The sequence below is a fragment of the Balearica regulorum genome, chromosome 1, assembly GCF_011004875.1.
Source record: "Balearica regulorum gibbericeps isolate bBalReg1 chromosome 1, bBalReg1.pri, whole genome shotgun sequence".
NCBI lineage: Eukaryota > Metazoa > Chordata > Aves > Gruiformes > Gruidae > Balearica > Balearica regulorum.
Window position 1 is genome coordinate 161,726,488 of NC_046184.1, and position 25,749 is coordinate 161,752,236.

Here is a 25,749-nt window from a genome sequence, read left to right on the forward strand (position 1 = left end):
CAATACCAACCTTCAGGTAGGTAGCTTGAAACTGGAAACTGCAGGTTCATGGAGGTTTATTTTAATATTAGTTTAAATTTGGGCTCTTGTTGAACATTTTCCTAAGTGCTTCTCACTTGCATATTTTGTTGCTGTAGCTTTTGATTTTTGGCTTGAGCAGAATATTTAGTTGTGGTGGTCCTTAACGAGAGGTTGTGAAGTGAGGAGATTTCTGAAACGTCTGGAGAAGCTGAGGCTGCTTTAGCTGTTACTCACCTAGTGCTGGGTAAGAAATTTTATTCACAGAGCCAGCATGCAAAGTAAGCTGACCGATATATGGGAGAAGGGTGTCACAGTCTTCATTCTCAACTATTTGGTTTGGAGTAGAAGTGTGTTGCATAGTAAGGAGGTGGTTTTGGTTTTTTGTTGGACTTCTCACTGCTATATAAGACCCACAGATGACCTGCTTGTCTGCTAGTTGTAGCATCCCCTCATCTTTCCTCATTGGCCAGTTAAAAAAAAGAAGATAGAGGTCACTAATACTCCTCAAACTTGAGCTTTTATCATGTGCTACTTGTGCAATGTTTATGACATTTTTAAACTTGAAGGAAGTTTAAAATTAAACTCCTTATAAGTTCATGGTTTTTCAGTCCACCAGCATGGTCCTTGTCAGTTTTCACTCACTGTGTACCTGAATTTATCCTCTGCTTTCTGTGTCTGGGAATGCTGTACTATATCTGAAATACAGATGCTCTTCTATCTCTCCCGACCCCTTTATGCTGTCTTCTGCATATCTCCTGGCCTCTTTCAAGCCTAAATCTTCACTAGCCTGTGTTAGTGTTGGGGCACAGAGTGCAGAATAATCTGAAGGTACATGGAAAACTGAGAAGGTAAAGATTTGGAACGTGGACATTATTGCTGGCAATTATAAGGCATAATGATGGGGGATAGATGGCCTAACTCTTCTCTTCCTTGGTTTTCTTTTTATCAGATGTGATGAGATTTCTCTGTGTGTGTGTGGTAAACCTGTTTCTTTCTCAATTAAGTTATTGTCTGTTTAATATGCAAATGATGCAATGCAGAATATTGCTAATTTGTGCGTAGGCAAGGAAGAACCTTCTGCTTTGTGGTAAGCTTCCCTTCATTGGGAATACATGTTCCTTTGTCTCTGCATGTATTCATTTCTCAGCATAATTTCATGTTCATCAGTTTGGATGTTCACAACCCAAAATAGATACAGTTCAGTCTAAATTTTTGAACAGAGTTCTTACATCTGTTTTTAAGATGTCATCAGTAATTTCTCATACAGGAATACTGTTCCTGCCCCATCCTTTGTAGGATATGTAAGTGATTAGATGCCAGGGGCATTTGCTCAGTGTTGAGTTTTTTTCCCCCCCACCTCTCCTTTTTAATATGAACATTTAAAGCTGTAAAAAAACTTTACGCTATCTCATTCATCTCTTCTTCCAGTGTACTTACGTTTATAATCTGTGATGCTGGTCCTTAGAGAGAAGATGGTGAGTGTCTTCACTTAGAGAGATTGGTTTAGAATGTTAAATGTTTTGTACGTAGTGATCTTCTCATTACGTGGGATAATGAACAGTTTCAGAAGTACCATTGCTGTCTGTCACTCGTGTTTGCTTTCTCTTCCCTCTCACTGAAATAGGGGAACATATCCTTAATACTGGGCGACTCAATGAAGAACCTTTTATTTTTAGAACATGTAAACATGAGTAAATCTGTGCATTGCCTAATGAGATAGGAGCCTAAGTTTCTTTCAGTTTACAGAAGGAGAAACTAAAAGCAAACTGAAGTGCTGGGGTTCGTATGGCTGTTCAGACCAGATTTGCTCTATGGCACTTACTTGGTTGTTGTTAAGTATGAAGTACAAATGTCATATTTGTTTTGGTAAGATTATCCTTTCAATAATAGAGGTTATGGGCTCAGTGAGTAAAACATATAATTTTCTGGCATGAAATAATAGAACTTCTTCAAATCCAGGATTATTTCTATTTTCTAGCCGTTTAGGATTCCAGTTTGAAGAGTATGTATAATGAGGAATGACCAGGCAAAGAAGAGTATTTACAAAGGTTAACATTAGCCTAGGTTTACCACGTACGTGACGGAGAAACAGGCATTACTGAGAGCATTATTGTTAGACTTTTGCTCTAAATCTTACCAGACAAGAGCTGTCTTTCCTACTCACTACAGTGTGGGGGTTCTGTGTACCTAGCTGTCTGTGTGCTTAAGGATGGCTATCTTAATATCTTCAGTATTCTGAATTTACCACTAAATTTAAGAGAAAGGAATGAACCATAATTTTAATTTTTTTAATATACACGCACATATCTATATTAAAAATATATATATGTATAAAAACCACATATGTTTTGCCTGATGTTAGTATAATGCTTCTTTCCTTTCTCCCTTCATTCCCCAGTCTCCTCTTAGAAGAACAATTCTCCCTCCCCTCAATCTCAACAACTAGCTATAAGTAAATAATTGCTGTTAGCCTTGCAGAATATTTCTGGTAATTCGTGGCTAAAAAATGGTAAAATGGTTTAAGGAACAGTTGATAGTAGTTACCTTTAGCCAGCTAGTGTTCCCTTACTGGTGGAGAAAAAAAAATTTGATGCCCATTTAGGACAAAATATATCTGCAGAAATCTCTGCAAATTAAAAGCACTAGAATTGTGAAATATAGATGGGTTTAGCTTTAGAAGCATCATCTTTTTTTCTGTTGAACTGAAAATATAGAGGCAACATTTTTTCCCCAATATTTTCAACAGAAAACTAGTTATACTAGACATGTTCTAATATTGAGAAATCTTATCTAAGGAGCGCTTTCAAAATAAAAATGAATTTGAGAGAAAAAAGTGCCCTGAGGTTTTTATAAAGCTGACAAGTTTTAATATTCCAAATATGTAGTGACAATGATCTTTTTTCATAATTAAGCTACAAGTATGGTTTAATATTGAATTCAAAGCCATTCACTAAATGCCTCTTATATTTAAACCCCCAAAAATCCCCAACAGAAAAAATGGAAAAAACAATCCCAACTTATTTTTTTAATTGAGATAAGAAAAAATAAACTCTGCTGCACCTCAATTTAATAACCAGTGTTGCTCAGCTACTACCAAAGGCTTAAGAAACAGTGTTTAGAAGTGATTGTTCAGAAATAAGTGTTTCTCAAAGATTATGAGGGCTTATACAGATGATTTTGTTCACCTGCTGAGTGTTCGAGAGTAGAAACGGTCCAATCTGACACTTTCCAGAAGTGTTTGTTTGCTTAAAAAATAGAAACATTCCTGTGGAAAAATAGGATTTCATTAATTGTTTTCCCATCTTAGCCACGCAATAAAGCAATATTATTATGTACTTTTAATAGAGACATGAACATTTTGTGAAATGCAAAATCCCAAGTTTCTGAAATGATCCAAGAAATTTTCAGCTTAAAATGTAGTGTTGTGAGTACCGCTTAATTTTATTAATACCTTTGTGCTCAGCTTCTGTTGTTTGTGCTTCTCATAAGATGCAAGAGGTTCAAATGCCTATTGACTGCTTTTTTATTAATTGTAAAGTAGGCATGGAGGTGTTTTGAATAGAAATCTTATATATTTTTCAATTAAACGGGTAGAATAACAAGTTAGTATTATGGTTCTTGGAAAAACAGAAGAATATATTAATTCTTTGACTCCGTGAGGAGGAGACGCAAGAATATTCTCCCAGTTAGTGATCTTTAGCACTAGAATAGAGTTTGCAAACTTCTGTGGGTTGTATCTGAATTACTACAAAGTAAATGTGATGGCTTTCAGCATGGAAGAAAAAGGCTCTTCATACCCCTTAGATTTGGTGTACAGCAGTGATTTGTACTTGTCTTTCATCTCATCGTTAAAGGGATGGTGGTTCTTCATAAGGGGGCTTAACTAGCAGCATAGACAAAGGATGCTGTTGGTGTAAGAGGAAGTGTGTTTGGTATAATGCTCCTTAGACCAAATTTGCCTCTCGTTATATGCTTTTCTGCTGTAATACCAAAGCAATTCAGAGAGGAAACAGAGCGAGGAAGGCAGTTATCTTAATTAGTGAATTCTGGACTATCCTCAAAGGCTCTGATACTTCGATCTAATTCAGTCTTCTCATTTTCTGTTGATTCTTCCAAATGCTTCAGACTTACTCAGACAAAAGCCTCTTTCTTCACAATTGTCAAATTTCATTGAATCTCAAGTCTTGGTGATAGAGCTTAATTGTCAGCAAAATAAGTCTTGGTTTCTGTAAATTGTTTGATCCTCAATTGGTTTAGAAGTGACAATATACTTTCTTTTACAGGGTTTAGATATTGTTTCCATGTGGCATATGGAGCAAAGTTGGACCAACTAAAGAAATTATTTCAATTGTTTTCTGTCAGGAAGGCTTGACAAAGAGCTTAGTCTCAGATCCTTTAAAGTTCAAGCATCTGCCACTAGGGGCAAAAATTATTTTCCTGTAGGCATTCATCTTTTATTGTAGATTTACTGTGCTGCTTCACTTGGTTGATAATCTAATTTAAAACCTCAGAGATGAGTCATACCTCCTCAATGGGATTCACAGCTAGTTTAAATTCTCTGATGTCAGAACCTTTCAGTTCTTCCAGGATCTCTGTTCTGAACATAATGGTCCTTTGGGTGTCTGAATGCACTGAGGAGGAAAGAATGTGACCCATGCAAGCTGTAACACTTTAGTGATGTTGCTTTACAACATACCTCAGGTTTTGTTTTCACTATTTGGGTTTCTAGATCAGGTAATTTGTGATGCCTTGACTTCATTTAGGTCCTAATCGTGCCAAGTGCTCCATTGTGGACAGACTTCTGCAGGTATGAGGGTGGTAGCCTGCTGATGTGAAGAACCTTCTGGAAGGTGAAATAGACCTCACCATGGCTCATGTGCTGTACTAGAGACTTTTGTTTCGTAGGACCAGCATTTTCTATACCAGCTGTGATATGATGGTTTTCCAGAAAAACACTGGCTTATGAAAGGTTACAAAACCTTGATGTGAAGAGACATTTCAATCTCCTTTCTTTGGGAGAGCAAAACAAACCAACCAATTGTTCAGAAGATCCTAAAAGGTTTTTAGAGTGATCCAAACACTTAAACTTGTTCATGACCTCTTCCTAAAGGAATGACCACTGTATAGTTGACCACTAAGAACTTTAGGAATTGAATGTTCATATTTGGAATGTGAATTGCTATTTTGGGACTTCCTCTCCAGAGTCAGTCAAGGACAAAATAGACATTCAGAAAGTTAAGAGGCATTGTAAATACCATTCAGCTGTGATGAAAAGTTTATTGGATGCTTTTCATATGCATTCTGAAGTTAAGCTACATTTTGAAAACCATCAGAGCCAACATTTGTTCTCTAAATATTATAATTAAATATCTACAATGCTAAGTTGTTACTAATTAATGCTCTGTAATATTAAGAGTGGTTGGGTTACTGACACAATTTTGCCTTCCCTGTTTTTTTTTCTGAAGTTATACTTTTCTTTTGTATGTTTTAATGATGTATCCACAAATTGATCCAAAATTAAGTTCTGTGCTCATGCTGTTTTGTGAAGAGGGAAGGAAGAACAGAAGAGATTTTTCTCTCATTTAACTTCATTATTATATGTATATTTTTCCATTTTTATCCTGCCTTATCAGAGATTTAGATAATGCCTTTTTTAACGCAGAATAGTGGCAAAGCAGTTGTTTTAAAACAGCCTTTCCCAAAATGTCTGGGATCAGATTATGGTCAGTGATTATTTGCAAAATTTGTAGTGTTTATTCCAAAATATAACTCGTGCTTTAGGTCCATGAGAGGATTTTATAGTGTTATTGGATACGGATACCTGAAATACAGGTATTTTTGTCATACTTTTTTGCATTGCTCCTCTAGTTGTCCAGTTCCTTGCAGTCCTGGAACTTCTTTCATCCTAATGTGTCTGATGTAGTGCCAGCAGAGAAGCTGCTGGTTTAAAAAAAACAAAACCAAATTGTGGTGAAAATGGATGTTGGAGAAACAAAATGAATGCATAAATAAGTGAACTATTAAGACCCAAAGACCGACATGTTTATGTTGAAGAAAGAAAGAAAACTTTGAGAATTCCTCTAACTGAAACCTTAATTGATCTTGTGAAATCTTAAGACCCCATGTGAATGAAATTAAGCAAACTAATTAGAGTAGACTCTAAAGACTAACTTGAGACTCAACCGGCTGTTGCCACTGCAGTTCTGTAGTTAGCAGAGTGAAATATGCTCCTGTAAGAGCAATTCAAAGCAAGAAGTAACTAAAATCCTATGAATTGTTCTCTAAAGGCATTTAAGTATAACCTTGTGAATAGTCTATATGTATCTAACACGGTTATGCATATGGTATGTCCTGGATGCACTTTGCCATCTCCCTTCAGGTGACAGTGGCCTTTTGACTTCCAGAGTTTTAATTTGGGAATTATTTCAGAACCTGATTTCTCACTTGCTGTAAGGATTTCCCATGTTTCTCGGTGTAAAACACCCTTCCTGTGGCCTTTACAGCTCATGTGTAGTTACTGTAGTTCCCCTATCTGGCTCTTTTCGTCATTCTGCATTTCCAAAACATTAATTCAGGCACTCTTCTAGTTTAAGTGTTGCAGCCACCTTCTGTTCTCGCTTGCTTTGTCCCAAACTCTTTCGTGCTTCCTAGCCGGTGCCTCGCCGTGTCAGGCTTCATGCCTTGGTTGTGTGGGGGATAACATTCTCTCCTTTTTTTCAAGCATGCTTATTTGTATACAGAACTCATGCTATTCCATGATGAAGGGGAATGGAAGAAGCAATGTTGAAGTAAGAGGGGGGAGAGGAAACAACGGATATGCAATGAATGAAGCAGAGGATGAAGGAGAGGCCATGTGCAAGCAGCCAGTCTGCGTAGGGCAAAAATTCAAGTCAATGTGTACAAAGCTCTTTCGATATCCAAACATTCCAAGTTCGGCAACTTCTGTGACTGTTACTACCAGCTAGTCTTTTGACAGTTCTGTCTTGCAGCTCCTCCCCAGGGCCAGATGGAGAGAACGCTTTTTCTTGATCTTATGGCCCCAGTATACTTCGAGGGAGTCTACCAGGAGGTGTAGAAAGGAGTGTGGCTTCCTTTGAGCATTAGTCCTCTTCCCATGCAAAACTTTTACTATTTTTGCACCTGGTAAATGTTGGCACATTCCTGTGTTTTTTCCTCCCTCCATCATCATTTTGTCTGCTTATCTTTCATCCTTACATCTTTGTAACTTCCTGCTCTCTGTGCAGTAAAGTTCATCCACAACCTGGCTCTTCTTCATCTTAAAATCATATCTCAAGATACACCAGGATCATTGCAACCGCAGTACGACTATACACTGACAGTAGTTAAACATATGGGTGGAGAAACACATTAATTCCCTGACCCCTTTGTTTTCCCATACTTAAAAAAAAAAAAAGGCAAAAAGCACACATCTTGTCCTGCAACTTTCTGTTCCAGCTTACTGCTACATCTTTCCTTTGTTTGTTGTTCCTTTTATAGTCAATTGTGTTGGTTTCTCTAAACTGACACAACAAACTCTTCAGGGCAGGACATGCTGCTGGCTACGTGATGGTCCAGTGTGCATCCTAGTGGGGCTCTGCCTCCCACTTCAGGTATATTAATCCTCTTTGGGGTGTATCTGTCATGCAAATAACAAATGGCAGTGTTCTCACAAGTCCCTTGTTGTGGATGGCACTCTTCTATTTTTGCCTGTTTATTTATTTAGGAGTTCATAGTGCTGGACAGCTGTAAATCAGAGCTTCAGAGTGAAGTCTGTCTTTGAACTGAACAAAGACAAACTAGACTGTAAATTGTGTTCACTTTTGCTTGAGTGACTGTTCAGTGAAGCCACTTTTTACTCCTTGATGTGTATGATTTTTTTTCTCTGTTGATAGATAAGTGAAAAAATATTGCTGTTAACATGTTTATAATTCTAAGTTTCCTTATTATTTAAAAGCCATGAAAAAATAGAAAATTATAGGAGTATGTTAGATTTTTCTTTAATTTTAAGCGATGTATATGTAAGCATATGTTTTTAAAATAATTTAACCTCTAGCATTCAGCTGTCAAAAAATTTAGAGGGATTAATTTAAGGTATTAAACATTGAACATTAAAGGTTCTTTGGTTTTGATTTATACACGACTAGTGTTTTTGTGTGGTCAGCAGCTACTTCTCATTTGTAGTTACTTACTCCTAGAATGTTTTTGTTTTTGAGGTGAAGCTTTCTAATAGGTGCCCAGCAGAGGGGGTACAGTAAAGTCATACGCAGTGCGAACTAATTTTTCACAATGCTTAGCATTTAATCATTTAATTATTAAAATTTCTTTAATGTAATGAATATAATATACAGTAGAGAAGAGGTCAGATTTTGGTTTTCTCTCATTTGAATGTATATTATACCCCACATTCCCACTTTAGTGTTGTTAATTATAGTTTAGGCTGTGAAGAAGTTTACATTATAGTGATATTTTTTTTCTCCAGAAGCTGATGGCCCAGAGAAATGCATTGTCAGACTATATCTAGATTCCTTTGGACAGCACTCCTTGCTTGAAGAAAGTGCTTGGGATGTGGTTGCCTTCAGCTTTTCTGAGACAAAAGATTTTTGATTCTTTCTCAGGAGAGATTTGCAAGTGGAATTTGGTGCCAATCACAAAACCGAAGAGGAGGTGAAGTCATCCCTCCTTATACCCTACAGCCCGCTCTGCAGGAATGGATCCATTCTGTGCCCTAAATTAGGCCAAAAAAAGAAAAGGAGGGTGGGGGCTTGAATCCAGCTGCAGTCCCTCCCATGCTGATTGACATAGCCTTCAGGCACACACTCATTTGCCTTTTTCCGGTGCCATACTTATTTACTGATTCATCCAAAGGGAGAGCAGCTTCCAGAGCAGCAACTGAAGGAGGCCTACCGCAGAATTGCCTCTAGTAGAGCAATTAACATGCTGGCTGGAGAGGTGGGCGACCCACATTCAGTGCATGCTCCGTGACTGGTAAAAATAACACGTTCTCTTACGTCTCTGCCCAAACTTCACCTCTCATGTGAGTGTCCTGACCCCTGGGCTTGGCTGTACCTTTATAAACAGAATGACGGGTTTCCCAATAGCTTCTTCCTTTGTGGTTTTGTGAATGGTACCTAAGTTGTGAATCTAGTTGTTTCCAAATTTTCTGTGGCTTTGCTTTAACATGTGGTTTAAAATGTCCTAAGTTGAAGCAAAACTTTTAATTTAATGGGGGATGTGTCTTTTTTTAACACAAAGCAAGTTTTCCAAGCAAATGCTTTGATTATTTGCACAGCAAACTAAGTGACACAGTTCTAATTTTCTGATAGTTATACCAGAATTTTTCTTGAGTTCAGTAGTAATGACATTTCATGTGAGACAGGAAAAAAATCCCACTGAAAGTTAGCCAGTGTCATCCATTGTGAATGCTGGATAGCCAAACCCGTGTTGTTGCAGTGGATTTTTTTACAGTATGAGTAGTTAAAAAGGGAAAAGTATTTCAGGAATCATTACATGGGTACGTAATGAATGAACTTTAGAGAGAATCTCTCCTTGCCAAACAATTCAAATTTCCCAGAAGAGAAAGAAAAAGAAACTGAAGCTAAAGAAAAATGAATGATTGAACCAAAGGAACATGCCAAGCAGAAGATGAGGGTTTACAGTCAGACGAAGACATGAAATGCCTCTGCTGTTTGAGCTGCCCAAAGGCTTTATCCTCAAAATGGATGAGCTAGGTAGAGGCCAGAAGTCTCGACTTGGCTTTCACAGCAACAGTCTGCATAGAATTCCCTTGCATGGTTTCAGAAAAGGAAGAAAATGGATGGACTACATTAGAATCATTCTCTTTAGTGTATGGGAGGGGATCTGAATTTATATGATTGGTAAAATACAGGATAACATTTTTTTCTGAATGATAACTCTATCAGCCAGATAGTAGTTTCAGCTGAAGATTTCAGGAGGCAAAAGCTTTATATTCAGTAATATACTGCTTGCTTATCGTCATCGTAGACTGGAGTGATGATTGAGCCCTTTTAACTTCAAATCCTGGGAAAAAAAAAGGGGAAGAAAAACATTAAAAAGAAGCATTGATTAAGATTCTTATTCAGTTAATTATCTTTAGGAGATGGAATGGTAAGAAAATCAACAAATATGAGCACATTTGCAAGAGCTATGTGAGATTCCCCCCGCCTCTGATATTTTCTGAAATACCGCATTTAAAGCCTAATCTGAATCTAGTCTTGAAAGTGTAAATACAGGAAAACTTGTTGTTGGAAAAACCTTACCAGAAAGGTGGCATATATTTCCATTTTTGTTTTAATCCTTGTATTGATGTATATTTGTATATAACCTCCAAAACAGAAAGTAGCTCTGAAAGCTGGTTTTCTCCTCTCATGTAAAAAATCCAGCATCGGAATATTCTTCAGATATTTCAGTCCATCCTGACTTGTAGTGTTCAGTTTAATTCATTTGTAAACCCCCCCCTCCAGCAAAACAACACTTGGGACATATTTTCAGTCGAAATTGGATTTATAGCAGAAAGGAGAACTAGACTACACAAATGCTCTTTCAGAACTGGGTGTGTTTGTGGTTAAATAGTTTAGCAAAGAATTAAATTCATAATCTTGGTAGTAAAAAGCCAACATAGGACTGTATTTCATATTTACTATTTCAGGTTTCTATTATAGTGTTGCTTTGTATTGTGAGAAGTTGAAGTAGGTAACTTTACGTCTGAAATAGAAAAAGAAGGTGGTGAAAATTCTGTAGATAGTGTACAACTTGACATGTTTTTAAAGGCCAGTTGCTAAGAAGTTGTAAGTGGTTACCATTTTTTAATTGTATTTTTCCCTTCAGGAGAGGGAAGGAGGCCACTGTCAACTCTTCCTGTACCCCCTCCTCTGTATAAATACTTCTGGTTCAGTTGGACCGTGTGCCTTAAAAATATCTTATTGCTTGTGTTGTAGTATACAGCAGAAATTAAGTTGTGCTGTATTTTGGCAGTACGTTAGAGTTGGTGGCTTGGTTTTAGTTTTTTATTTGTTTCAGTATGTTTAAATGTAGATTTTATTCATTAAACTCAGGATAACTTAAAATAGCTTCAGTGAATAAAAATGATTTTTAGAAGATGCAGAAGGGGTATCCAGAGCTTAACTTCTGGAATTGTTAGCACTTTCTTCTGGCAGTCCTCATCACAGAATTACATTAGAAATACTTAATATTACTTCAGAGGTTGGTGGGAGGGGAGTGGGTGGGCAAGCAGGTGTCTGCTTTCATTGTCATTCTAACTATGAAGCAGAGATGTAGCTTTGTACTCGTAATGGGATAAAACTTTGTTATATGGCCATAAGTTTGTTTTTTTTGAATGATTCTGATATTTTCTTTCACTATAAATTACAAAAGAGAAAAAAAATGTGAATGTTAATTTTTGGGGCAGGGGGTTTCATTGCAGGGATCAATAATTTGAAAGTTGCTGATGAATATATTATCCCAGATCTATCATACTTTTGTAAAAGAGATCACTTTGTTAGCAAGTATAATACAGCACCAAAGTTAAATTCAGTTTGCACATTCTGTTACAGCTGAAATTGTAGCCAACTTGGTTAATTGGTGATGAGATATAATGTGAAAAGCAGTTACAATGCAGAAGGTATTTCAAGATTTCTCATGAAAGCAATTTGAGAAAGAAGGGAAGTTATGCTTTTTTTTTTTGCCGATCAAGATGTTTTTCTTTGTGTGCTTCTGTTTTTTAATGAAGACTTTATATAGCCTTTCTACATTGTATCATAAGTGAGGAGAAAGACTTTCGCTGGTAATAACAGCTGTTAATACACATGCTTTTCTGAGTATACCCAGGAAAAAAGACTAATCAACTGTACTACATCATTTAGCAAAGGGATGAGTCAACATGCATGGAGCATTGACCTATTTTGATTTTCTGCAAGCAAGGTAATTCGAATCAGTAGGTCATTAAAGTGCCATGTGTTTCTAGTGGACTGGAAGGCTCAAGAAACAACTGTACAGTTAGGATCAATGTATTCATACTAGGTAATGTAGATGTCTCCATCAGCAGTAAAAATAGAAATTCATTTGCAAAGAAGCCTGTTTTCCATTCTTATCTTGGTCATAGTTATCCTTCTTTCTTTAAATCCTACACTTAAAAATAAGATCAAACACAGTGTTCGCATTTTCTTCTCGTTTGCAAACTGTTTTCCTGTTTGACAGCATTCGTGTAAAAAGTCTGTTTCAAGTAGTAAATTAATTTGGATAGAAGGCAGCCCACCTGAATTCATTACATGCTGGCAGTTTAGATAAATGGATATTATGATCTCAGCATATTTTGGTCCGGCACCACTGTGCCCATTTGCAAATGTCTAAGAAAGTGATAATATTCCTGTCGTTTTCAGGCTGCTAAAGAAAAAAAAAAAGGGGTAGAATTTCTTATTTATATTTATAGGATGCCTGTGGGGAAGACAGTAATGCTGTATATGGCAGTTTGTGTGGACATGTGGTGCTAAACATATATTAAAAAAAAGATAACAGACCTATTGACGTTTCTTTGTAGAAATATGGAAGAAAAGCCAGAGTAGATCAGTAATTGACAGCTATGCAGGAGATGCATTTCCAGATTTCTTTCTGAAGAAATATTTCACAAACTTACAATTCCTTTCAAAGTCGGTAATCCATCTTTAATTATTTTGTTGATTTCATAGTTGTATTTTACAAGGTTGATGTAATGTCTGCTTCCTGCCAACATTTGATATGGACAATCCACTTTGTCGCTGCTTTGATGAAATGGAAGGCTGCTTGTAGTTGCAGTACTGGGTTTTTTCCTTCTTTTTTTCTGCGTATGTGTGTGAAGTGAGCACGGGTGAAGACTTATCAGTCACTGAATGCCGTAGCTTAACAGCAAGATATGTGGGGAGCTGTCGATTTATGCCACAGACAGAAGGGGAAACACGCTCAGTGTAGTTAAATGGATGGGCGTTTAAAGCTACCTGGCTCTGTGCAGCTATTTCTTTTATTCCCACATATACACTTCTGAGCATTATTTTACTACTATGCATACATTTAAAATGACTTCGGTTTTATAAGCTGTAATTTGGACTGTTAAAGTATGTGATTTCTCTCTTTAGGGTAAGTGAACACCTGTACGTATACACAAACTGAGGCACGGTCTGTGCGTGCCTCCCCGGCACCCAGCGGGGTGATGACACCTTGGTCAGGCAGTACCCCAGCGCCTGATGTCAGCGGGGGGCTGCTCCTCTTTGGTCAGTAAAGTAGGTGGCGGTGAAGTGTGCGCTTTCAACTCTCTAACATCGGTCCCTCTAAAATAAAGTTGTCTTGGACTAGAAGAGCATCTCTGTGGCATGACTGCCTTCAAGCAAAGTGCAGTCCTTGTTGGGGTTGCTTACATTTAGTTATACACGTATGGCTAAGTACCTTCCTGAATCCATTCCTAGCGGTACAAGTTGCTTTCAGACAGGTTTCTGCGAGTTTGCAGCAAGGAGTGGGAGATAATAGTGTTTAATTTGCTAATTTTTCTTCATGGAGGCTGGGCAGTGGGGAAGTGTTCCTGGCTTTGCTGTTGCAGAGTAGATAAAGAGATTTTGAATATATTTTTCCCCAGGTGAATGCAGTGTACTTGTATGTGAAAAACGATATTTAGGCCAACTGCCATGGAGGAGTTTATGTTAGTATGCAAAGCAGTATTTATTAATAACATTTGTGTATTGAACTAAAGTGTGATGCAATTAAAATTCCATGGATTGAGGATTAGCCTGATCTGAGGGGAAAAAAATTCCAAGAGCATGCACCCATGCGCACGCGTGCGCAAGTGGCAAAAGCTTTCTATCCCAAGAAGGACCTTCTCTTAAAACCTTTTTCTTTTTCAAAGAGGCAAATCAGTGGACTAAAGAAGTAGCAACAAAGTATTTCTGCAATGTGTGATGAAACAAGTGGCTTTGCGAACCCTTTGCAAGGTATATAAAATCAATCTGCCTGCTCTATTCTGTTATACAGAAGTACTTCAGTGAATGCACTGGCCAACAAAGTATACTAGAAATGCCAAATACATTTAGAAACAATGTACTGCTGCTCTTAGGGTCCTTGATGTTTGGAATTTAGGTTGCACAACATTGAATGCTATTGATGGCATTTGGCAGTTCTTGTGGAGGATCCTAGTTTCTCATTAAAAAAAAAATAAAAATCCATTTCTTTTCTGGTGTTTACATCCTAAGTGTTGATTCAGTTTGGATTATATTTCTTTCATCGTGAAGTATGTATAAACATTTTAAATAGGTGTGGCACACTGTCAAGTGTTTTCATGATTTGGATGATAGGCTTGAACATCTATTCCAAAGTATCAGTAGGCACCTGCAGAAGCAAAGTGGATATGTAGCACCTGAACACATTCTGATTCATGCAATTAAAGCAGTTTACAGAATGAGGAAGAAAAGAATATCACATACTGAGGTTTGATGTCTTTTTTCATGGAGAACAAAAGAGGTTTGATTCTTTCGCTTCAAGTTTAGCCTAACTATTGTGTAGTGGAGGAGGTTTAATGAATCATTGTTTAACTTTGATACTGCCAAGTATTTGACCATTAAATAGTCTGAAATGTGTACATAGCACTTTGGTGACAGACCCTTATTTAACTGTGATTAATTGGCATTGAATAGTTATTTAATTACTTTGGAAGAAATCTAACAACAGTGTGTGTTCTGATTAAGTTATTTGATGTAAAAACAAACACAGGACTGTTGAAGAGAGCACGTTCCCTTTTGCAGCTCGCTACTGACGCTGCACACCATGTCTAAGCCTGAGAATGATTGAAACAGTAGATACTATGCACAAATTTTGATGCTGTTGTAACATTAGTTCTTGATTTCTTAAAAGACTTTTTTGTTAATGGTTTCATGAAATTTCCTTTGCCTCACAAGTTTTAGATTTAGTATTTTTTTTCTTGCTTTTGAAGCCCAGACTGAAACTCACTGGAATAAGTAAAGGGCGCAAATATTAAGTGAGCTTGAAAATTTTTGTAAATTGAAAATACTGGACTAGATCTAAGAATTACTGTCTCATGGCATATATCTATATGACAGAAATGCTTACACAGGGAATTTGGGTTTTTTGGAAGTATGAAGTATCGTGGGAAGGTGATGATGATAGTCTGTAAATTTGAGAGGGAAGGATATTAAAAGTTTTGGAGAGAAAAATAATATATTGGGAGGAGGAGGGTGAGTTGTGCAGGTCCTGCCCTTCTTGAATAGCAGGTGCAACAGTTTCTTTAACTGAAGAACTATCCCAAAAGTTAGATTTGCAAATGCTAGTAGAAACTGTAGTTATAACTAAGCATTTTGAGTCCTGACTCAAAGTGGCTACTTTAACTTTCATATCTGGAATGTGTTCTCTTGCATGCTTAGTAATGCATAAGCAAGCCACTGATTTACTGTGCTTCCAGTAAGTGGAAACAGTTTCTTCATACCTTGCGAAATAGACCTTATTTACTTGTAGACATCCTTATAAATGTAGCAATCGCTTTGGATGCAATATTGTGATGGCTATGGGGCATTTTGCGGATATTTCCAAGGCACAGCACTTCTGCTTGGAGGTGCATTGCCCACTCTGGTATATGGTGAGGGAACTTACTTGCTTCAGTGGGTTACCGTAGCTTGCTTCTGCGTAGGGCATGCTGAATAAAATGCCAGTTCAGTTATAGCCATGTGAACGGGATCTGAAATACATCTCCAGGCCTGTGTTTTCTCTTACACAGTCACTGCGGTAATATCATTGAAAACCAGCAACAACAAAAATAGGACTAAGGCTTGTGGCTTTGTCGCTTGCTTTTAGCAGTAGAAAAGCATTAATGGTCACCGGATTAACATTACACGAGGGAGATGTGGACATCTTAGCAAGAAGCGAGGTATTTTCCTAGACTTAATGACTTCAGGTGTCATCTTCCAGAATTACTATGTGCAAACACTAAACAGACCATAAGTTACTTTTTTCATTAACTTGAAAATTTAACAAAATTAAGTTCTGCTACCAGAGATTTACCTGAATGTTTATTTGGGAAGCAGCTGATTCACATCCCCACTGTTTAAATTGCTTTAATTGTATCAAGTGGACTGTAAAAGGTTCCAGTTTTCAAGGTTTGTCTTTTTGATATACCATTTCTTTTGCTCACTCATATTTTAGTCCATGTCATTTTACAGAATTATTGTATTTACATTTTAAAGAGAATTAGGCAGATTAAAAGATGTATTCATGTTTTATTGATAGTCAGATTAATTTCCACTTTCCTAGTGGCAGCTTGCAGACTGTCAAAACACAGTCTATAGAAACACTGTTATACTTAACAATTTCATAAGGCGATTGCAAAAAATACAGTTTTGACAATTAATTACCAGCTTGATTACCAATGGGAACTGTAGTAGTTGGTGATTAGTGGATATATGGAAGAGATAGTAAGACCAGAGGACTACTGAGGCCGGCTCACGTGAGCTAAGTTTTCCTTCATGACTATATTCCTCAAAGATCTTCACCGGAAGAGATATTACTGTGGAGGAGAACATTGCCACAGTCGCTGTCGGTGTGCAGGATGAAAGCAAGGATTCTGCAGCTGTCACTTATATCTATGCTGGCTTTCTATCCCCAAAAGCACCGGGACAGATCTGTATCATGCTGGCAGACTAAAGCTCTCCTTCTTGCAACACTGAAACTTTCTCAGGAAATGGTTGGAGGTTGTCACAGCCTCCTGCTGAGCTCTTCTCCCTGGGATTCAGTGATAGGATGCGTGGGAGTGGTTCAAAGCTGTGCTGGGGAGGTTCAGACTGGACATTAGGAAGCATTTCTTTACTGAGAAGGGAGGTCAAACCCTGGAACAGGCTTCCTGGAGAGAGGTAGTTGATGCCCCAAGCCTGTCAGTGTTTCAGAGGCATTTGGACGATGCCCTTAACAGCAGGCTTTAATTCTGGTCAGCCCTGAAGTGGTCAGGCAATTGGAATAGATGATCATTGTAGGTCCCTTCCGACTGAAATACTCTATTCAAACAATTGCCAAAAAACCCAAAACCCTGACTCAAAATCTGCAAAATTCTTCCTTGAGCAACGTTAATGAGTGATTCTTCAATAGAAATCCCAGGGGAGGGAAATGAGAGCTGAACTCTGAGATACTGCTGGCACTGAAATCGCTTTCGACAGCAAGCATTTTGTAACGGCTTCTCTCCTCTAGCCCTTAAGGCCTTGTCCATACTGTACAAAATGAGAGTAAGCACAGCGCTTTTCCAGGAACAAGTTTGGATGTGCTCTCCCATTTGTGGGATGAGGGAGATCGTGAAAGCAGCATCGCTTGGTTCCTGGAGGTGCCAGCTTTGACCTGACCTGCACTATGGCCACGGAAAGTAGCCAGCTTGAGAGACCTTACTGCCTCCCAGCAGTGCTGCACAGGATGGTCTTTGCGCAATAGCTTCTTATATCGGTCTGAAACCACTGCAAATAAAACTTGTTTTGGGTTCAAAGGTGAAGGGGGGTTCTAAGGCTGAATAAAGTGGGATTTACTTGCTACAGGAATAATCTTTTGCCCTTGCGTACAGCTTGTCGTCATCGGTGGGTCTCAAAGCGTTTCACGGAGATGCTCGGCACTGCCACCTCCCCTTGCTCTGCCCTTCACTCGTAGAATAAAGTGAGGTCACTCAGGAGACACGTGGCAAAGCTGGGAACAGATTGCTAATACCCTGAGCCCAATCCATTATGCCATCTTGTTTCCCTGCTCTGCCCCTCCCGGACAGGTCGCTAAGGAAAGTCCTGTCAGAAGGAAGCATTTAACCTCTTTGAATGATTTTCCTTTGCCGCTGAAGTCTTGGTTCATTTGAAAATAACCTGAAATGTTATATTTTAAGATACTAAGAAGTCTTAGCTAAGGCATATATGCAAACTCTTCCATGACCAGTCTCTGCGTAAGGAAATCACAGGAAAAGGAAACATTAAAAAAAATTGCCTTGGAGTTCCTTCTGATATATCTACCCCAACACGAAATAAGTGAAAGGGAACATCCCCAGCTGCCGTCCCGTGTAGAAACACAGAAAGAGATTTTGCTGAGTCTTGTGTTGCTATATACCCTTCTTCCCTGTGTGCAGAGGCTAAAAATGGGATGAACCGTACAGTTGTCTGCCTAGGCGACTGCCTTTGGTACTAAAATACTGCAGAACAAGCTGTTCACCACCAGTATCTCTCTTTGGAGTCGTGTCCCAGGCCTGAGGAGAGGATGTTTTGCATATTGCTCGGTGTGGATTAAAAATTCCCTTAAAAAAGAAATCAGTTACGCAATGAAATTTGTATTTCTGAGACAGCCATGAACAGAAAGCTAGAATGATGGTTGCCACAGAAGTTACTTCAGTTAATGCTCTTATCTCTGAATTATGTCTCCAAGCACTCCATGGAAACCTTAAATTTAACTACTTTCAGTTTAATGAGTTCCTTTGAAAAGAAGAAAAAAAAAAAGTCTTTTGTTGCCAGTGCAGTGAATGTGTTTGTACCAGTTAGAGGTAATAATTGAATCAAGATATATGTAGATAAAAAAGCAATGCAAATGCATGTACGGGCATTACACACCTTAGAAAAGGCCAGGTTCCCATCCTTAGCTTCACTTCTTTCCTGGTGAGTAGAGGTATCGATTAATAGAGAAAGATACTCATCCACTTAAGTGTGGCAGCATTGTGACTTTAATTATTAAAGAACTCTTGCGATAGCTGATTTTTTTTCCACTCAAGTGGAACTTGGGAAAATACAGAAGTATAAATGCTTCACTGACAGCAGATTAAAAATTGTTTTATTAGTTTTAATAAAGATCAATATTGTCAAGGTTTTGAATAAGTTTAAAGCTCCGTGAATGCAAATCTTTCTCAAACTTTGTTTCAGAAATGCCTGCAATTTGAATCCATGTATAATGGTGGCAGGGTGGGAACAGAAATACTGAGAAGGATCTGTTAGATCAACTATGATCTATCTGGTACACGCATGCACTATTGAGTTTAAGTCAAGGATAGGAGCAGATTCTGGCTGATGTTTCTTGATGAAACTTGCATTACGTTGTCTTTTTACCTGCACATCTTGAGCATACAAAGCATCTATGTTTCAGCTATTAAATTCTATTGAACGACTATCTTCAAAGCCAGTTTTAATTTTTTTCCTAGCAGTTTAAACAGAGGTTTTATATTTGGGTGAAAGGCATTTGTAAAAAAGTATTCTTCTTTAAAATACATTGCAGTGGTTGTAAAAGATTCCCTTCATGGTGGTTTCAAAAAGTGTCTTTTTATCTTTAGATTCCAGCTGTTTCCTTTTCACTGTTACTAAAATAGTAAAATATGGTGTCTTTAAGTTATTTTGATCTTTTAAGGAGTTATATTTACTTTCTTTTTCTTCTCCAACCCTGTTTCTTTAGGAAGAATCTTAAATCGTTTCTCAAAAGATATTGGCCACCTGGATGACTTGCTTCCATTGACGTTTTTGGACTTCGTGCAGGTAATTCAGTTGCTGCTGTCAAAGTCTTCTGTGCTGCATTCTGAATTTAGATTCCTTTATGCTTTGGTGAAGATCAGCTATTTGTTACAGATACAGCTGAGTTGAATGAAAGTACTTGTTTGTGAAAGAAAGGTGCGGTTGAAATTTAATGTGTCAGTAAAAAGCTAACATGAGTAATAACTGGCAGGTAGGAGTGGCTATACACAGCTTGCTATTATGTCAAGATTTCAGTTCGTAGTAGCTACATGCTTGGTAAATTGCTCCTGATTTGCCTCCAAGCAATCTGGCAAGCTTATTGCTGTTATAAGAAATATGTCCATAGTAAAGAAACAATCAACTCACATGAAAAGATAGCACAGATTAACCTAATTACGTGTCTGCTTCCACAAAGAATCAAGTGCTTACCACACCGTTTTGGATTAAAATAGGTGTGGCTATTTACAAAGAAAAGATTAGTAGTAATAGGGTGAATATAATAGCCTTAATAGGAACAAGTGAAATAAGTTGCTGCAGACAAGAAAGATGGACAAAGCACTGAGATTTTGATGATGATGAAAGGATAAAGGATTATATATGACATCAAGGTAATTTTTCTGTTGCAGTTGCTATTAATCTTCCTTGTAAAAAATTGCAGAAGGATGAAGCTGCAGAAAAATTGATTGTACTGTATCAAAATAACATGAATCACACAATACACAGAATCGTGGAGGCCAGAGAAAGAAATGATCCACTTAGTGGATCAGACCGGTTGTGCTCAAGTCAGAAATGTTTCTTAAGGTGCTATTGCTAACTTTACTTTGTCTCTTAGACATAACTAATTCATAACTTGTTTTGACTTTTTTAAAAAGAAACCAAAGACATTTCAAGTTGAGCAGTTTAATCACACTGTTAATGCTGAACTCTTGAAAATAGCGGGGGGGGGGAGGGAAATCATTCCAAGGAGTTAGTAAAAACACTTCTTAAGATAAAGTCTTTTTCCTAGTTTAGTGAAGTTGTTGAAGTTGAGGTGTGTGTTTGTTTTTCAAAGCACTACAGTGCCACATGTCATTTTGGGGAAGAAAGGAAGGTGATGTCTTTTACCTATCAATTAAAGCAGTTGGGGTTTTTTGTGAATTTGGGAGTTCCTTATAGTGAATATTAAGATTTTGAATTCATGGGCCTTATAAGGCCCTGACAGATTCTTTCTTGAAAGTGCAATACAAACTTCTTTCTACAATATACTACTCGTTTTCTATTGTTTATACAGATCCCAGGTTTTCTTCAATCTTATTAACTGTCTTATTAGACAGAATATCTTGCTTTATTTCAGCTCTCTTCAGACAATCCGTACGTGCCTTTCTTTTTTGGCTGGAAGCTCAGGCTGTCCTGCAATCCTTATCCTCTTCTCTTAGCATAGAATTTACATCCACAAAGTCAAAACCATCTCTTTTGCATAATGCTCCTTGGCCAAGCAATGCAGAGGGGTTTGCATTTGCCTAGGTTTGTCCCCTTTACAGCAGTCTGTGCTGTGTATGTTCATACTACATACTGCTCGTGGCCAGAGCATCCTCTGCGTCCTGTGGTCCTGAGATAAAAGATTAACCCTTTTCCATAGTTCCGTGCATTTGAAATAATGTGCGACTTGTGTTGCAGCCCACTTGCATGGTGTTTTTATAGCAAGAAACTGAGTGGGTGTTTTGCATGCCCCGGCATGTGGTTTAAAGGCATGTGGGGTTGTCTGAGGATCCAAAATTTGCTGGGAAAATGTTAGAGAAGTCTGTGTAAGCAGAGGGAGCCAAAATTGGTGTGGTCTTGTCCATACTTCCTTCTGGGAGCAGACCCTGAAGCAAACTGTCTTGAGAATTACACTCTTTTTTTTTTTTTTTTTTTCTGTGAGGAAACCAACTGGTTTGCTGCAAAAGAAAGCTAAGGAAGGAGCTAACCTGTATGCACGGCACACACAGAGGACTAAATCATCTACTAGCAAATCGGAAAACCTAGTTATTTGACCAGTGTATAGATACTTTAGGCAGTATATGCTTACCAAAACTTAACTGGTCTGGGATGAAAGAATGAAGGCTGTTGCTCTAGATGTGATTGTTTTCTTCTTTCAAGCTCCTACTGTAAACTGCATTTTGTAAACATTTCCCCTCATGTTGATTACTTTGTGCATTTCTTTTAAATCGGCTACTGAATAGTTTGTCAAATTCTGAAGTTTGTATTTTAAGTGAGGAGTTTCCCTTTCCAAAAAAACAAAGTAAATGTTACATGTCCCATACACTATTAAAAAAGATACTATGTTTCAAAGCTTGCCAGTTCTATTTGGTATCAGAAAAGAAGATTTTGGAACTTACTGTTGATTAATAACATGCTGCTGTCCATAAGAGAAAAGCACTTCCTTCTTGGCAAGTTTTCTAAAACTTACTGTTCTTGATCGGCAAGCTTGTTGGTTAGTGGATGCCTTTTTAAATTCCATAGCAAAGATGTGATATTTGTTTTTGAAGAAGCACAGATTTTTACAAAGGATAACTCTTATCAATTATGATAGAGATCTTTTGTCACTTGTTTTGTTTGCAGGTGTCTTTTATAAGGCTTCCTATAATCCCTTCAGGAAGAAATATTTTCTCCTTTCTAAAAACAGTATTAGCTAAATATAAAAGCTCTGATCCCAGCCATTGTTGTTGATTCTTTGAGAGACATTTCCCAACATTCATTGTTTAAATGGTTGTCAGGAGGAATCAAGTGAAACTTAATAAACAATGCAGTAACTGGTTCATCTTACTTTGTGTGTAGAAGCTTTTCTTGAGCGGATTTGCATTGAAGAAGTGGTCCTTTTTCTAAATTATCGCTAGGATCACTGTGAAGCATTCCACCCTTTTACTATACTGGCAAGTCAGTGTATAATTTCTGCGCAAATAACCACAATGTGATTGGACACCCAAAAACTACAATACGAGCCCATTTAAATACCTATAAATAATTAGAATCTACTCGTTTTGAGAATTTCGTAGTTACACTGCGTACGGATTTTAAGGCAATGCTAAAAATTGGTAATGTCCTTTTTAGAGTGCCTAATAAGATTTATACACTGCACTACAGTCATAATAAGCATGATTAGTCTAGGCAGCTATACTGGATGAAAATTAATTGCTTGAACTAAAAGAGCTGAATTTTTTGCAACTTCCTTTGAGACAATGAAGAAGAAACAGTGAATAGTTACTGTATACTTACTTGTCAAAGCAAAAATAAAAGGTGTGTGGCAAGCACAAAAATGCATCATAGACCTTGTGGATTCTTCTGAAAACCTGGCTAAGATTTTGCAAAACTGTTGCTTTGCAATTGCTCCCAAAGTAGCAACTCTTACTGCATTTAAAGTTTCCTGCCAACCTTTCTTTCTTCGGTTTTCAGTGCACTAAAATATAGCACATCTGTCTTCGGAGAGGCTGGGGGCAGGAGGGGCAGTCCTCACTGGGAGGCAATAATTTTTTTTCTTCTTAACTTACAAATTTTAACAGCGTATGAGGCATGTCGTGTTAGTGTAGCTGACTATATTTTTGTAGAAATTACTAAATTCTGTATCCACAAGATTTATAAATAAAAAATCAGGCTTTTTTTAATAAGAACGCATTTACGGCTATGTTTGACTACATGGCTGTTGAACAGAACTTAGCAGGTAGATGTGAAGTATAGAAACTGAAAAGAAACTAAAGGTTAAGTTAGGCACTTCAAATGAGATAACTTTAACTGTACATTTACAGTCCAGTTCAAAGCTCATTAAAGTAAAAAATAAACTTTACAGTCTGCAGTCTAAGCCTGGGCCTTATCTTCTGTAATGGATTCTGGCTGGCCATAAGTTTCCATAGCAAGTCTCCTAAAAAATAAAATAAAAAGCAATGTTATGTTCACTATGACACTTATTATTTCTACTAAATATGTTTGTAAAATCAGGTAGTAATTAATGCTTGTAGGTTGATTCAGATAGTCAAAAAGCTGAATGAACTTGTTTGGTGAAGATGGTGGTTTTGTTTTTATTTTTTTGTGAACTTGCGTATTTTTAATTACTTGCCTTAGTACTGTTGGCCTCCTTAGCCTCAGCTCTGCATCTGCTTTCTTTTTCCTGTCCTGAGTTATGTATTCTTGGCAGATGTTTTCCAACTAAGTTACAATCTCAGGTAAAGGACTACTTGTGTGATGCCATTACAGTGCTTTAAAACTTTCTAAGAGGATTTGAACATCTACTTCATCCAGATATATAAGCTTTATTTATATATTTGTTAATTTAATCAGAGGACAGGCCTGACAGCAGCCTCAAAGAGCTACCCAAACACAAATAATTGCAGAAATGCTTTCTTTAGTTGGTACAAATTTGATCATCATATAAATAAGTCCGAAGGGACTTATCAAGTCAGGTGCTATTTAAGACGTTGTTACTTATTTTTCTTAGGCTCTTCTGAAAATACCAGCTGATTTACTCAGTGTTATAACGGAGTTTACTCAGTTGTTCCTCCTCCTGCCTTAAGCTCTGTGGGAGTACAAGGTTCTGTTGATGTGAACTTCACTGGTAGTTTGGGGCTTGTAGTTTAAAATGACGTGGTTAAAATGCATAGCAATGTCTAGGTCAATGCAACACTAATAAAACACACTGTAGTAATTTGGGAAAAGGTCAGGAATAGAATAAAAGAATTTAATAAGTAAGTATTAGGAATTAAGAATCCAATATATTTAATAGCAGTTTATGTACATTAGCCCAGGTATTCCTAAGTGGTCAGTATTTTGGATGCTCTATTTTTTGAGAGCTTGTCAAAGGCTTGGTTTTAGTACCTAAATCTCCCTTTGACTTGAGATAGATCTGCAGAGGCTTAACATCTTTAAACTGTGGTCTCAGGTGATGCAGGATGAGTACCCAAACTGATAAACTACTGGTTGAAAATTATATCTATAAACTGATTGGATACGTAGGGCGGTGAAATATATTTCAGTCTTTCTTTTAGTTTTGTTAATTATTATGATGAATTTTAAAGGGATGGTTTTCTCTGTAGTTTCTTGTGCTTTTAATTCTTCAGTGATCTTATTACCTGTTAACAGAGTTGATTTTCTGCTTTAGTTTCTAGTGAATTTGAGTAACTTAATGTGATGGCCCCTTCATTTTGATTTCTTACCCTATGTTGGATTGAGGGGGAGAAAAAAAATCATGATCTGTTTTGTTTCTGGAGAACACTGTGAACATGTGAACTATCTGCAGCTGCCCTTGGAAAGGGGCAGTGATTTATTGAGGAAAACTGAATTGCAAAACCTTTTTCCTCCCCAAAATCAACAGCTTGACTGAGTTTAAATAACTGACTTTTCATATCCTTTCATCACACACAAAGACCTAATCCTGAGACTACTTGAGCCACCAATGTAGGCTGTGGCTGAGACCACCACTGAATGTGCCATTCCCTTCTCACCACACACAAAACACATTGACTGCAGCTTTATGAAGTGAAAATGCTGAAGAAAAGGAAAATGTGAAGGAGGTGTCCACAGTCATTTCTTTAAAAAAAAAAAAAAAAGAAAGAAAAAAAGGGAAAAAAAAAAAAGCTGCTGCATCTGGATATTAGGAACAAAAAGTGCCTCAGACTGGAATAATAGCTTGGGTCACTTGCTTTCGTATGTGCACAAGAGTGGAACTGCCGTTCCTTGTTTCAGTACCACTGACCCCTGCATTTTATTGTGTGAAGATGTCAGGGAAAGTGTGTAGAAGGAATTCCAGGATCTTTTAGTTTAACAATGACGTTGTTATTTTGTGATTTCTGTGAGAGGTGGGGTTCTGGGAGGTTTGTTGTGTTGTTTTTTCCAGTTTAGCCGGGTTTTGTATGTATGCGTGTGTGGGTTTTAAGAGATACTTTTATTCGTTAAAGAATAGTCATTTCTGTGTGTTTGCATGTGCGCGTTTAAAATATGATCATAAATATGTTGTGAGAAAATAAGCAGTGGTGGGGTCTGTGTTAAATGTCAGCACACTCTCTTTAGCCTGGTACATAGAGCAGACCTGTGTCTTGGAGGCACTTTTTGGTTTCCCTTCTGCTGAATCCTGGTAGTTTTCCTTGATGGTTGGATTACAAGATTCTGCAGCTGTGCTGAGGTTTAAATGAAAAATAAATAAATTTAAAAAACAAAACAAAAACCAAAAACAGTTGCCTAGTGGCACTTGACTACTGAAATCTCATGGAACTTCTTCTCTGTAGAACTGATGTTC

At 37.5% G+C, this 25,749-nt stretch overlaps 1 protein-coding gene across 1 annotated transcript in view; it reads left to right on the plus strand.

Annotated features, from left to right (window-relative positions):
- The window catches only part of ABCC4 (ATP binding cassette subfamily C member 4 (PEL blood group)), a 153,985-nt gene that overhangs the window by 68,279 nt on the left and 59,957 nt on the right, over positions 1 to 25,749 (plus strand). The window contains 1 exon segment of the mRNA XM_075741447.1: positions 19,453 to 19,532. Within this exon segment, the coding sequence (XP_075597562.1) occupies positions 19,453 to 19,532 (80 nt within the window).